A 14,891-nucleotide genomic window follows, 5' to 3' on the forward strand; every position below is an offset into this window, starting at 1 on the left:
GCTGCTATTTAAGGAGACATGGTCTTAGTGCTTCGCTTAAAGTAGTAGGTGAAGACTGCACTGCTGCAAGTAGTATTCATAGACCATTAACAAATTATGATAGTAACTCGTTATGCATTTCTCCAGTTTAAGAGTCATAGGGGGAGAATGCAAGGGAGATTGGATAAGAAATGGTCGGATTGGCTGCTAGCCCAGCAGTCAAGGGCAGTGACGACATAACCCCCGAACGCTACAGTCGTTTGTGGTGCTGAGGCAAGGGGTGTGATTTATTGCCCGAGTCAAGTATCCAGCAGTGTGATCAGGGAGCATGATGGCGACTGGTACTTTCATTTTTTTTTATATGTATATATATATATATATATTTCTTTTTTTTCCCCAAATGGGATCTCGAGCAGAAATGTTCAGATGCATGTAAAGCCATGCCTGATCGCATCAGGGAGCGCTGTGCTTTGTCCATGTTTGCAGAGGAGTGTAGACCCTCCATCAGCCAGCGTCTCCCACTTACTGACCCAAACTCTATCCCTCTGGTTTTCAACCTTTTCTGAGCCAAAGCACAGGTTTTTTCATTGAAAAAATCTCGAGGCACACCACCAGCAAAAAATATTGAAAAATGAAACTCAGCAGCCGATATCGACAGTAAAAAAACCTTCTTGCAATTGTTGGATATGAATTCAAACCATATCCTCCAAGCATGCATCACTATAGCTCTTCTCTCAAAGTAGGTGCACTGTCACGACCTGTCACATCACGCCGTGACTTATTTGGAGTTTTTTGGTGTTTTCCTGTGTGTAGTGTTTTTTAGTTCTTGTCTTGCGCCTGTAGTTTGTTGTTGATTGTCTTATCATGCACGGATGTACTTTGTGGACGCCGTCTGCTGCTCCACAGCCTGTAAGTCTTTACTGTCTTCCAGCATTGTTTACTCTGCAGCCAGTTCTGTTTTAGCTTCGTTTAGCTTCAATGCCTTTTCTTAGCGGCACTTGCCTTTTGTTTATTTTTGGTTTAAGCGTTAGATACCTTTTTACCTGCACACTGCCTCCTTCTGTCGTCTGCATATTGTGATCATGACAAACCATGGTCCTGACATCTACAAAGCAATTAGCTAACTGCTGCCACCTACTGATATGGAAGACAAAAACATGGTTACTCCGCCGAGCTGTAGACATTAGCGACAGTCAACAACAGCACATTTGAGGTTTATAATTACTGGTTTGCAAAAAATATGTTTTAACCCAATTAGGTGAAATTACATAATCTATTACGGCACAGCAGACTGTATCTCACGGCACACTATGGCGCGGCACAGTGGTTTAAAAACACTGCTCTATCCAATGATTTATATTAGTAGCATGTTGAGAGCATCTTCAAAGGAATAACATGTATATTACATGAATGCTTCTTAATTAGGCAGATCTTAAGCATATCAACAAATCGGCTTTAGCCATATAAGACTGAAAGCCCATTAGAGCAGTCAATTAACAGCTCGCAATAAGCTATTTTAATTACATCATTAGGATGTGTACACTAGTTAGAGAATTAGTCTTTCATACGCTTTTCAAAGATGAAAACACAGCCGCTTTAAAGGAAATTTTACCCTTTAAAATAGTTTTTAATCATATTTGTTTTTATATTGTTTTTATTAGTTTTATTTTTATTCCTTTTTTGTTTTATTCAGTCATTGGTGGAGCATAATATTGTTTTTAACATGGCTGTGCAGCACTTTGGAAACGTTATTGTTGTTTAAATGTGCTATATAAATAAAGTGGATTGGATTGGAAATGCATCATGGGGGAAAATATTAAGACACTGATGGGCTGTGCTTAAAATCATTTGAAAGCCAATGCTAGCATGCTTGTACTCGTGATATCAACTTTTTAAAAAAATGATTGGCGTGTAAGTCAGTGACTTATTGGTAATTTATTTGTAAATCCAATCCGTGCCTCTGCCAAGACTTTGCTTAAGAAGGGGCGTTCACACATTGCCTTTTTTGGATAGCTGTTCAGGGAGTTTCTCTAAACTGCCGTGAACTGTGTCCCAACAATGGTGGAAAACATTTTTTTTTTTTAAACGTATCATAAAAATCTCCCCTTAAGGCAGAAGAGTCCTCCACCTACTATGTGCGTCAACCACAGTGCCTGCGTGTAACCCGTGGTTTCCACAGGATGCAAAAGAACTGCGGAATGTCGCCGCCACGGCAGGCGGACTTTTTCCGTTTTTATTCATGTCAATGTGTCCGTTTCCACTGCCATGTCCGTGCTGCTACGCATCCCTGCGCTATTTTATGCAGGGCTTCCGTTTTTGTCGGTCGTTGCAACGACGACTGTCCTATTTAGCTCAAATCTGCTTGTGTTGGACAGGTAGTCGTACACAAACACGAAATGAATAATCCGGTTTACTCTCAAAATGGAATAGACCGTCTTTAAGGCGGATCATGTTTTACACTTTTAAACATGCAAATGTTTGGGATGGACATGAAGTAAACTAGTCAAAGGTTTTCAGATTTAATTTCACCTAGTTGACCTAAATGCTGATTCTGGAGGCAGATGCCGAGCAGTTGGTACTTTCTTTCTTTCTTTCTTTCTTTTAGTTTATTTCGAACATGAACACACTTACAGGATAATACACCGCACAATTTCACATCATTTCTGTTTAGATCAAACCTGGGCAAATGAAGGCCCGGGGGCCACATGCGACTCGTTAAGCTTTTCAATCTGGCCCGCCGGACATTCCCAAATATATTTTTTTAGATCTTTACGATGGAAAGTGTAGCTTTCGTTATGATGTGCAGTGATGTTTTCTAATTACCATAAGTCTTGAACTATACAACAATATTTCAATGGTTGCAATCCGCACTTTTGCATGATATTTTAGTGACAAGTGTTGTCCTAATGTCAATATTATTTTGATACTTTTCGGTACTTTTCGATACTTTTCTAAATAAAAGGGACCGGAAAAAAATTGCATTATTGGCTCTATTTTAACAAAAAATATTAGGGTGTGGAGGACCGGTACTTTTCAGAGACGGTATGGTACCGAATATGATTCATTAGTATCGCGGTACTATACTAATACCCGTATACTGTACAACCCTACTAGTTACTATGGTAGTCTACATCACAGCTGGTCAGATGAGGCACCAAGCAGTGTGGGTGGGGAGCGTTTCCACAGAGTGTTTCCAGAGCCTGAAATGTGGGTGTCAGGGACAGATGCAGAAGGAGATTTTTACAAGAAAGTTCTAAAGCTTAGTGATATATCACATATGTCAGATTGTAGTTGTTTTGGGTTGGTTTTTTTTACCCTTCGCGTTCATATTTCGCTGTGTTTGTTGCATTTGGCGGGCTTCACGGTGGCAGAGGGGTTAGTGCGTCTGCCTCACAATACGAAGTTCCTGCAGTCCTGGGTTCAAATCCAGGCTCGGGATCTTTCTGTGTGGAGTTTGCATGTTCTCCCTGTGAAAGCGTGGGTTCCCTCCGGGTACTCCGGCTTCCTCCCACTTCCAAAGACATGCACCTGGGGATAGGTTGATTGGCAACACTAAAATTGGCCTTAGTGTGTGAGTGTGAATGTTGTCCGTCTATCTGTGTTGGCCCTGCGATGAGGTAGCGACTTGTCCAGGGTGTACCCCGCCTTCCGCCCGATTGTAGCTGAGATAGGCGCCAGCGCCCCCTGCGACCCCGAAAGGGAATAAGCGGTAGAAAATGGATGGATGGATGTTGCATTTGCCTTGATTTTAAAATATGTCGATTGAGAGGGGGTGTGACGTTCGTATGTTCTCAATATTCAGGGTTTTATTATTCATAGAAAAAAATTCATTCATTCCATTCCGTTTTTAAGGCGGTCTGTCATAACATTTTCAGCATTCAATCAGACTTTATTGTGAGGTTTTGTATTAGTGTTCCTAAAAATAGATATACCGGCCCCCAGACACTTTTTTTTTTCTCTAAATTTGGCCCCCCGGATCAAAATAATTGCCCATTATGTCCGAAAAAGAGTAGGAAGAAGCAAATCTTATTTAATCCTACCCCTTTCCCACTTCAGAGCGTTTACAAATATATACATTCATTTACTGGCCTTTTTATAGTAAAATGACATCCATGAATGAGTAATACAACAGTTTTGTAATATGTAATTAGTTAAGTCAGTTATTATTAACATACTGAGATGAAGAATATTTTTAATAAGGTTGAAACTATTCCTCATTGTTCTTCTTTACTACTCTACTACTTCAACTTAACTATGTGCAGATATGGGGCCCTTTGTCAAATGCTAGCCAATACGGGGGCCGAGGAAGCAGGGGCGTAGTTCGTGGGAGTTGTGTGTGTCTACAACACTCGCCAGGGAGGATTTTACTGTTGTGATGCTTTCCTAAAAAATAAAAATGTCGTTCTTGTAAAGCAAAAGTCATCTTTTTCACGAGTCAAGTTCCTGTCGTCACAGACGGCAAACCTCGAAATGTTCCGCGGTGTTTACTTTAGTGTTTACTTTACCACACGATCTTTCTTCGGATTTGCGAGATCTCGTAAAAGTCCACGCTAGTTCGCTTCTCGGAGGAGCAGCAATAGAATGGCGGTGTGGATTGCCGGAGGATAAAAAGCGGTGCTTTTCCGTGGAGGTTACATTTTCTGGCGTTCCAAATCCTATGGAAAGCATTGGTGCTTATTTGATTACCACCACCATCTCCGTCTAGTTTTTTTGTTTATGTCGTAAAGGTCTTGGAGAAAAATGTGACTGGCAAATTCGTGAAGTGAGTTATATTTATATCGCGCTTTTCTCTAGTGACTCAAAGCGCTTTACATAATGAAACCCGATATATAAGTTCCATTCAAACCAGCGTGGGTGGCACTGGGAGCAGGTGGATAAAGTGTCTAGCCCAAGGACACGACAGCAGTGACTAGGACGGCGGAAGCGGGAATTGAACCTGGAACCCTCAATTTGCTGGCACGGCCACTTTACCAACCGAGCTACGCTGCCTCAATTATGGCGGTGTTATTATAGTATTATCACTGATTCTGCGCCGCAAGTTCAGAGGCTGCTGTTAAAAAAATTGTGGTGAAATGCATTTTAACACGGTCCATTACAAACCACCAAGACCGCCATCTGAAATTGAACATGTTAAAGTTGTTGGTCCGGTGCCCGTTGTTCTCAGGGTTCATGGGATACGGGCATTAGTATAGTACCGCGATACTAATGAATCATATTGGATACCATACCGCCTCTGAAAAGGACCAGTCCGCCACACCCTAAGATTTTTTGTTGAAATAAAGCCAATAATGCAATTTTTTCTGGTCCCCTTTATTTAAAAAACAATCAAAAAGTATTAAAATCATATTGGTATCAGGACAACACGAGTCACTAAAATATCATGCAAAAGCGAAGACTACAACCATTGAAATATGTTGTATAGTTCAAGACTTATGGTAATTTGAAAACATCACTGCACATCATAACGGCAGCTACACTTTCCATCTTAAAGATCTAAAAAAAATACTTGGAAATGTCCGGCGGGCCAGATTGGAAATCTTAACGGGCCGCATGTGGCCCCCGGGCCTTAATTTGCCCAGGTCTGCCCTATAGGTAGTGGTTGGGCGTAACACACTAACGTTATAGTGGGTCTTGTGTAAAGCGCATTGAATAGTCCCACTTATGGAGTATATTAAAAGCACCAGCATGTTGTGTATCAAAAATAATTACACAGCACAGTAGTAGTGCGTTTTTTGACAAATTGTCATCCTGTGGTTCAGGATTACAAGCGTTACTCCATCCATCCATTTTATTCCGCTTATCCGAGGTCTGGTCGCGGGGGCAGCAGCCTAACCGGGGAAGACCAGACTTCCCTCTCCCCAGCCACTTTGTCCAGCTCCTCCGGGGGATCCCAAGGCGTTCCCAGGCCAGCTGGGAGACATAGTTTTCCCAACGTGTCCTGGGTCTTGCCCGTGACCTCCTACCTGTCAGACGTTCCTTAAACATCTCCCTGGGGAGGCGTTCGGGTGGCATCCTGACAAGATGCCCGAACCACCTCATCTGGCTCCTCTCGATGTGGAGAAGCAGCAGCTTTACTTTGAGCTCCTCCCGGATAGCAGAGCTTCTCACCCTATCTCTAAGGGAGAGCCCCGCCACCCGGCGAAGGAAACTGATTTCGGCCCGTGATCTTGTCCTTTCGGTCATGACCCAAAGCTCATGACAATAGGTGAGGATGGGAACGTAGATCGACCGGTAAATTGAGAGCTTTGCCTTCCGGCTCAGCTCATTCTTCACCGCATTACTAAAGACGCCGCACAGATCCTTCTGTCAATCTCACGATCCACTCTTCCCTCACTCGTGAACAAGACTCCGAGGTACTTGAACTCCTCCACTTGGGGAAAGATCTCCTCCCCAATCCGGAGATGGCACTCCATCCTTTTCCGGGCGAGAACCATGGAGGTGCTGATTCTCACCCCAGTCGCTTCACACTCGGCTGCGTTACTCCATGAGGTCTCATAATTTGTAATTTGTATTATTTTTCAATAAGATATGTTGCCTTGCATTGTCCGCTTGTGTCTGGAAATTTTGGCGAACTTTACAGAAAACACTTACGTCATCTCCCTTTTTAAATGTAACCAGCCTTGAGCGGTTTTGGACAGCTTGGCATTTACCCTAAACAAAGACCAGCAGTGTGGGTCGCTACCTTTAACTCCTTTTGAAATAAACAATAGATCAAAGATGTAATCTTGAAATAGCAACAGTAGTAATGCAGGCTTTTAAATGACACATATTTCTAAATGCAGAGCTGTAGGATAAATAAACATCGGTAGCTCTGAGTCAGCTACTGTGACTCCTCACTTAAACAAAAATGTAATTACATTTATTTAATGTCCCACTAGAGTACCAATTGTCTTCTATCTGTCGATATCCATTTGTACATTATTGTTTTACTGCATTTTGTCTATCTTTTATGTTCAGGTCAATAGTCTTTTTCATGCAATGTACTATAGGTACCTTTTTTATCTACCTTCCACCCGCCAGTGTGTTTTCATCATCTACACATAGGGGTGTAACGGTATACAAAAATTTCGGTTCGGTACGTATCTCGGTTTAGAGGTCACGGTTCGGTTTATTTTCGGTCCAGTAAGAAAACAACTACATTCACATATTTTGGTTATTTACCAAATTTGTAAACAATGGCTTTATCCTTTTAACATTGGGAACACTATAATAATTCTGCCCACGTAAATCCACATTAAACTGCCTCAAATTGTTGCTCAGATTAAATAAAATTACAAAAACTTTTCTTCTACATATAAAAAGTGCAACATTAAACCGTTTCAAGTCAACTCATCATGCTGAATTTATCACAGAATTTGGGAAGCCTGTGGTTGATTTGTATTATGGAAATGTTATATTTTTATCAACATGTGATAGAAGGGACCCTGCCATTCAAAGATTTTTTCTTCGTAAAACAAACAAACAAACAAACAAACAAACAAACACACACACTCCGCAAAATGAGCTAACGTTACGCTAAAAACTAATTTGCCTTCACCTCAAGCCAGAACTGCGAGTTTCTAGAGGGTCAACGGGCCCGTAGTGATGTTAGTAGTAGTTGACTGGAAGGTGTTTATTATCATTTGGGGAGAGTACGCTGCCTTATGCTCACCTGCTAAACACCTATCTGCTCGGCGCTGAAGCATTTACCGTATTTTCAGAGTATAAGTCGCACCTGCCGAAAATGCATAGCAAAGAAGGAAATAAACATATAAGTTGCACTGGAGTATAAATCACATTTTTTGGGGAAATGTATTTGATAAAACCCAACACCAAGAATAGACATATGAAAGGCAATTTAAAATATAGAATAGTGAACAACAAGCTGAATAAGTGTACGTTATATGACGCATGAATAACGAACTGAGAAGGTGCCTGGTATGTTAACGTAACATATTATGGTAAGAGTCATTCAAATAACTATAACATATAGAACATGCTATATGTTTACCAAACAATCTGTCACTCCTAATTGCAAAATCCGATGAAATCTTATACGTCTAGTCTCTTACGTGAATGAGCTAAATAATATTATTTGATATTTTACGGTAATGTGTTAATTTCACACATAAGTCGCTCCTGAGTTTAAGTCGCAACCCTGGCCAAACTATGAAAAAAACTGTGACTTATAGTCCGAAAAATACGGTACCACACGCGCTCGGAATACACACTGCTGATTAGCTATTACCGCTCTGAATACGCACTGCTGATTGGTTGTTACTGCTATATATGTAACCAATCAGATGGTTATGTGGGTGGGACAATGCTGGGTCCTGAGGCAAAGCAGCTTGTTAAGACTTTAGTTTAGAATCTCGTTTGGTACATCTCAGTACCGAACCAATACCCCTGTATTGAAACTGTTCAATACAAATACAAATACACGTACCGTTACACCCCTATCTACACAATTTCATACCTGTAGCCTCCACCATGCCCTCAAGGATCACCACGATCTCGAACTCTTCCTTCTCCATTTGTGCCATGGACATTTCCCAGAAAGGGCTCTTCTCGTTGATCTCATGTGAAATGATGAGTGGCGACACCAGGAACAGTCGGTCGTCCCCCGTGTCGAAGCCAATGTTTATGTCTGTTTGGTTGAGCGGGATAAATTCCCCCTCCTTCGTCTGCTGCGAACGTATCAGCTTTGCTCGGATGGAGGCCTCCACAATGTGAGAATTTCTCAAGTCCCCCACTCGAAACATCAGGCACATCTTGTTGTCTCGCATCGATATGACGGCTTTGTGCGAGAACATGAGGGTCTCTGCGCGGTTCTTAGGCTGTGAGATCTTGACGAACATGCAGCCCACCATCATGGCGTTGACAATGGAACCCAGTATGGCCTGCACCAAAAGCAGAACGATACCTTCCGGGCATTTCTCCGTGATGACACGATAACCGTACCCAATTGTAGTCTCTGTCTCGATGGAGAAAAGAAAGGCCGAGACAAAACTGTTCATGTTCTCCACGCAGGGGGTCCAGCCCTCTTCGTCTGCATGCAGGAGATCCCCGCGGATGAGTGCAATCAACCACCACAGAAAGCCAAAGAAAAGCCAGTTGACAACGTAGACCAGGGTGAAAATAAAGAGACTAAGACGCCAGCGGAGGTCGACAAGTGTTGTGAACAAGTCACTGAGGTATCGGTAGGTCTCTTGTACGTTTCCATGGTGGACGTTGCACTTGCCGTCCTTTTGCACGTAGCGCTGACGTGGCTTCTTGGCGGGGTCGGATATCAAGTGCGTTCGCTCTGTTGAGATCTGGGCATCCCGTAAGTGTTTGGGAAGCTTCTTCACCTATATGGAAAAGACGGACAAAGAGAGGCAATGTCAGAAAAACAGGAAATGCTCATAAGCGATCCCTTGCTATTAACGTTGTTTCTGAAGCTACAATCATGTCCTGGGGTAATGCTTTTTATGTGATTTCCTAGCAGAATTCACTGCAGGAAGCACTTACAAAGTCTGTGCTATGTCATTATAGTGATCAGTATACGGTGTACTTGTACACTCATGGCTATTCATGACAATTACATTTACAGTTTAATATGATTAATCTATTCTTCTAGCGGCTAAAGTTATGCTAATTTATTCCTCAGTCTACCGCCTACAGAAATTACCCTCATGCATTACTGACATGTAGTTAGTTGAACCTAACTGTAACGGCTACAAAATATCTATGGAGAATAGCTTAGCTCTTTCTTTGACATGATGACCCAACTGCGGGGAAGGGGTCAATCTTGACAAACACCGACATAAACCAGGTAGCTGAGTCATGAAAGGATGCGTGTATCTATCAATCAATCAATCAATCATAACAGTCATACATGATAACTGTTGATTGATTGATTGATTGAAACTTTTATTAGCAGATTGCATAGTACAGTACATATTCCGTACAATTGACCACTAAATGGTAACACCCGGATAAGTTTTTCAACTTGTTTAAAACCGTTAATCAATTCATGGTTAGCTTTTGTAAAGTAAATCAATACCAACAAATTCCCAGAAAGTCAAAAAAACATGTATACTGATTTGACTTCTGGTATAGAGTACCAGGACAATTATATTTGTCGAAAATAGTTGTGTGACGTCTTCAAAAGTGTTTTTCTGCCCAGCTAGCTCATACACGTCTTTAAATCTCTGGATTGATGAAGTAATGTGCTGATCATTCTTACTGGGGACCCTGGGGAAACAGAGTTAATATGGTTAATGGGGACCACATTTAAATAGTTTTGCATAATTCACACAAATTTGTACGTGACTACTGAGGACCTTTTTTTTTTTTTTTTTAAGTTCAAATTGAATATGACATGATCCTCAGAACTACAGCTCTACAGCTGTCCTCTTATAGGAAGTTTCACCACTTAAATGTTAAAGCAAATCCTGCATCATCTGTGACATTACTGAAAACTGCTATTTAGCAGTCATGAAGTTGTCTCCAACTCCAACTGCCACATATAGAAGGATGGAAAATTCTGAATGCGAATCATAATTTAAGGTAATAATGTTTTATAATCATGCTGTATGAAGATGTCATCCTCAGGAACACTAAACCAGATTTTGTTTTTTGGAAAAATATATTAGTTTTAACTAAGGATGGACACCATACAGAATCACAGTACTGTTAATGCCAGGATAACAAATGTTTCACTTTTCAAGAAAATGAATTTTCTCTTTTACCAATATTGTGAAACACGCAAAGAAAGTTACCCAAATTTCCTTGTTGTGGGAACAATAAAGCAGTGGTTCTCAACCTTTTTTCAGTGATGTACCCCCTGTGAACATTTTTTTAATTCAAGTACCCCCTAATCAGAGCAAAGCATTTTTGTTTGAAAAAAAGAGATAAAGAAGTAAAATACAGCACTATGTCATCTGTTTCTGATTTATTAAATTGTAAAAGAGTGCAAAATACCGGTATTGCTCATTTGTAGTGGTCTTTCTTGAACTATTTGGAAAAAAAGATATAAAAATAACTAAAAAACTTGTTCAAAAATAAACAAGTGATTTAATTATAAATAAAGATTTCTACACATAGAAGTAATCATCAACTTAAATTGCCCTCTTTGGGGATTGTAATAGAGATCCATCTGGATTCATCAACTTAATTCCAAACATTTCTTCACAAAAAAAGAAATCCTTAACATCAATATTTATGGAACATGTCCACAAAAAAAATCAATCTGTCAACACTGAATATTGCATTGTTGCATTTTTTTTTTCACAGTTTATGAACTTTAATTCATATTATGTTGAAGTATTACTCAATAAAAATATTTATAAAGGATTTTTGCATTGTTGCTATTTTTAGAATATTTAAAAAAAATCTCACGTACCCCTTGGCATACCTTAAAATACCCCCAGGGGTACGCGTACCCCCATTTGAAAACCAATGCAATAAAGGATTATCTTGTTTTACCTTAAACCACAGAAATAAAATACAAACTAATTTTAACACTTAGGCATCTTCAGAATGGATCTGACTATCATTTAAAAAGGTTTCCCTTTAGGGGAGCTGTTTTTTTGTCCCCATACCGTCAGAGGTCCCCTAAAGGTGACTGTGTAAATAGAGCGATGTCCCCATTAAGTAAACATTGCCAGAACACACACACACACACACACACACACACACACACACACACACACACACACACACACACACACACACACACACAGAGAGAGAGACACAGGCAGGTACAATGTGAAGGTATCATAAGATTAAACATACAATCAAATAGCCAAAATTTTAAGAATTTATCAAATATAGAATTTTACACATTGAGTCTATTAGAGTGCAAACATTGTCAAGTTTACCAGTGTGCAGCTTTTTAAACATCACAAGAGGCTTTTCTTTTTGTGGAAATTAGATTTTGTGTTTTGTTTGTTATATATTTTTATTCTTAAACAAGGTTGTTGTTTTTTTTAGCTTTTTATCTTTTTTGCAATTTTATTTGTCATTAAAATTTTTGTAACAGCTAAATGAGCAGCACAGTTATAGTAAAAATTAGTGTTGTAAGGATACCAATATGTTGGTACCGGTACTAAAATTATTTATATACTTTTCGGTACTTTTCTAAATAAATGGGTTATACTTGATAGATAGATGGATAGATAGTACTTTATTGATTCCTTCAGGAAAATTAAAATTCAAGCAGCAGTGTACAGAGTTGAGATCAATTCAAAAAGTAAATAATGGGGGTATAAATGGAAACAAAATAGAAAATATTACAATAAGAATAAAAATAAAAAGCAACAATGGGAATAAAAATATAACAGTAAAATAAGAATATAACAAGAGAAACTAGGCGGTAGTCACCATGTTATGAAAAAGTATTGCACTGTTATTGTTTTGCATCTCCTGTTTTTTATTTTTTTTATTTTTTAAATTGATATCAACTGTGTACACTGCTGCTGGAATTTTAATTTTCCTGAAGGAACTCTCCTGAAGGAATCAATAAAGTACTATCTATCTATCTATCCATCCATCCATCCATCCATCCATCCATCCTACTATCCTACTATCCTACTATCCTACTACCCTACTACCCCCCGGCCCAGAGAGAAGTTGTAGAGTATAGCGCTTTTCTACCTTCAAGGTAATCAAAGCGCAGTGACACTATGTCCACATTCACCCATTCACACACTGATGGTGGTAGCTGCTATGCAAGGCCCCAACCACGACCCATCAGGAGCAAGGGTGAAAGAAGACAAAGTTGGTAGAAGGTGGGGATCGAACCAGGAACCGTCAGGTTGCTGGCACGGCCACTCTCTCAACCACACAAAAAAAATGCATTTTTGGCATTATTTAAAGAAAAAATCTTAGTGTACATTAAGCACATGTTTCTTATTGCAGTTAAGTCCTTAAATAAAATAGTGAACATACTAGACAACTTGTCTTTTATTGGTAAGTAAACTAACAAAGGCTCCTAATTAGTCTAACACTGTGTAATTTATCATTCTGTTATTTTGTCAACATTATTAAGGACAAGTGTTAGGAAATCATTAATTAATACACTTGTTCATTTACTGTTAGTATCTGCTTATTTTGTCTTTTAACATGTCCTGTCTACACTTCTGCTAAAATGTAATAATCACTTACACTGTGTTCCAAATTATTATGCAAAGTACATTTTACTCAAATTTTCATAAATGGTTAATGCAAATGTTAGTCAGTATAATTTTCAAGTCATCAGCCGTTATTTTAATTCAAATTTCATTGAACAAATCTGGAAATGATAACAGTATTTTTAACTCAAAGTCCGCTGTTCCAAATTATTAAGCACAACAGAGTTTCGGTACATTTCATAGGCTGTAAAGAACTCAAAATGGTCACATGTTGAAGTTGTAGTACAAACCCCGTTTCCATATGAGTTGGGAAATTGTGTTAGATGTAAATATAAATGGAATACAATTATTTGCAAATCCTTTTCAAACTACATTCAGTTGAATATGCTACAAAGACAACATATTTGATGTTCAAACTCATAATTTTTTTTTTTTTTTTGCAAATAATAATTAACTTTGAATTTCATGGCTGCAACAAGTGCCAAAGTAGCTGGGAAAGGGCATGTTCACCACTGTGTTACATCACCTTTTATTTTAACAACACTCAATAAACGTTTGGGAACTGAGGAAACTAATTGTTGAAGCTTTGAAAGTGGAATTCTTTCCCATTCTTGTTTTATGTAGAGCTTCAGTCGTTCAACAGTCCGGGGTCTCCGCTGTCGTATTTTACGCTTCATAATGCGCCAACATTTTTTCGATGGGAGACAGGTCTGGACTGCAGGCGGGCCAGGAAAGTACCCGCACTCTTTTTTTACGAAGCCACGCTGTTGTAACACGTGCTGAATGTGGCTTGGCATTGTCTTGCTGAAATAAGCAGGGGCGTCCATGAAAAAGCCGGCGCTTAGATGGCAGCATATGTTGTTCCAAAACCTGTATGTACCTTTCAGCATTAATGGTGTCTTCACAGATGTGTAAGTTACCCATGCCTTGGGCAGTAATACACACCCATACCATCACAGATGCTGGCTTTTGAACTTTGCGTCGATAACAGTCTGGATGGTTCGCTTCCCTTTGGTCGGGATGACACAATGTCGAATATTTCCAAAAACAATTTGAAATGTGGATTCTTCAGACCACACAACATTTTTCCACTTTGCATCAGTCCATCTTAGATGATCTCGAGCCCAGAGAAGCCGGCGGCGTTTCTGGATGTTGTTGATGAATGGCTTTCGCTTTGCATAGAAGAGCTTTAACTTGCACTTACACTGCATTTAGTGACAGTGGTTTTCTGAAGTGTTCCTGAGCCCATGTGGTGATATCCTTTAGAGATTGATGTCGGTTTTTGATACAGTGCCGTCTGAGGGATCGAAGGTACCGGTCATTCAATGTTGGTTTCCTGCCATGCTGCTTACATGGAGTGATTTCTGCAGATTCTCTGAACCTTTTGATGATATTATGGACCGTAGATGTTTAAATCCCTAAATTTCTTGCAATTGCACTTTGAGAATGGTTGTTCTTAAACTGTTTGACTATTTGCTCACGCATTGTGGACAAAGGGGTGTACCTCGCCCCATTCTTTCTTGTGAAAGACTGAGCATTTTTTGGGAAGCTGTTTTTATATCCAATCATGGCACCCACCTGTTCCCAATTAGCCTGCACACCTGTGGGATGTTCCAAATAAGTGTTTGATGAGCATTCCTCAACTTTATCAGTATTTATTGCCACCTTTCCCAACTTCTTTGTCACGTGTTGCTGGCATCAAATTCTAAAGTAAATGATTATTTGAAAAAAAAAAAAAAAAGTTTATCAGTTTGAACATCAAATATGTTGTCTTTGTAGCATATTCAACTGAATATGGGTTGAAAAGGATTTGCAAAT

At 39.6% G+C, this 14,891-nt stretch overlaps 1 protein-coding gene across 2 annotated transcripts in view; it reads right to left on the reverse strand.

The window, feature by feature from the left end:
• kcnj5 (potassium inwardly rectifying channel subfamily J member 5) overlaps positions 1-14,891 on the reverse strand; it is an 83,964-nt gene that overhangs the window by 9,808 nt on the left and 59,265 nt on the right. For both annotated transcript variants that reach the window (XM_061878738.1, XM_061878737.1), the window contains exon 3: positions 8,435-9,308. In XM_061878738.1, coding sequence (XP_061734722.1) covers positions 8,435-9,308 — 874 coding nt within the window. The remainder of the gene's footprint in view (positions 1-8,434; positions 9,309-14,891) is intronic.

This window comes from Nerophis ophidion, linkage group LG18 (genome assembly GCF_033978795.1).
Source record: "Nerophis ophidion isolate RoL-2023_Sa linkage group LG18, RoL_Noph_v1.0, whole genome shotgun sequence".
Taxonomy (NCBI): Eukaryota; Metazoa; Chordata; class Actinopteri; order Syngnathiformes; family Syngnathidae; genus Nerophis; species Nerophis ophidion.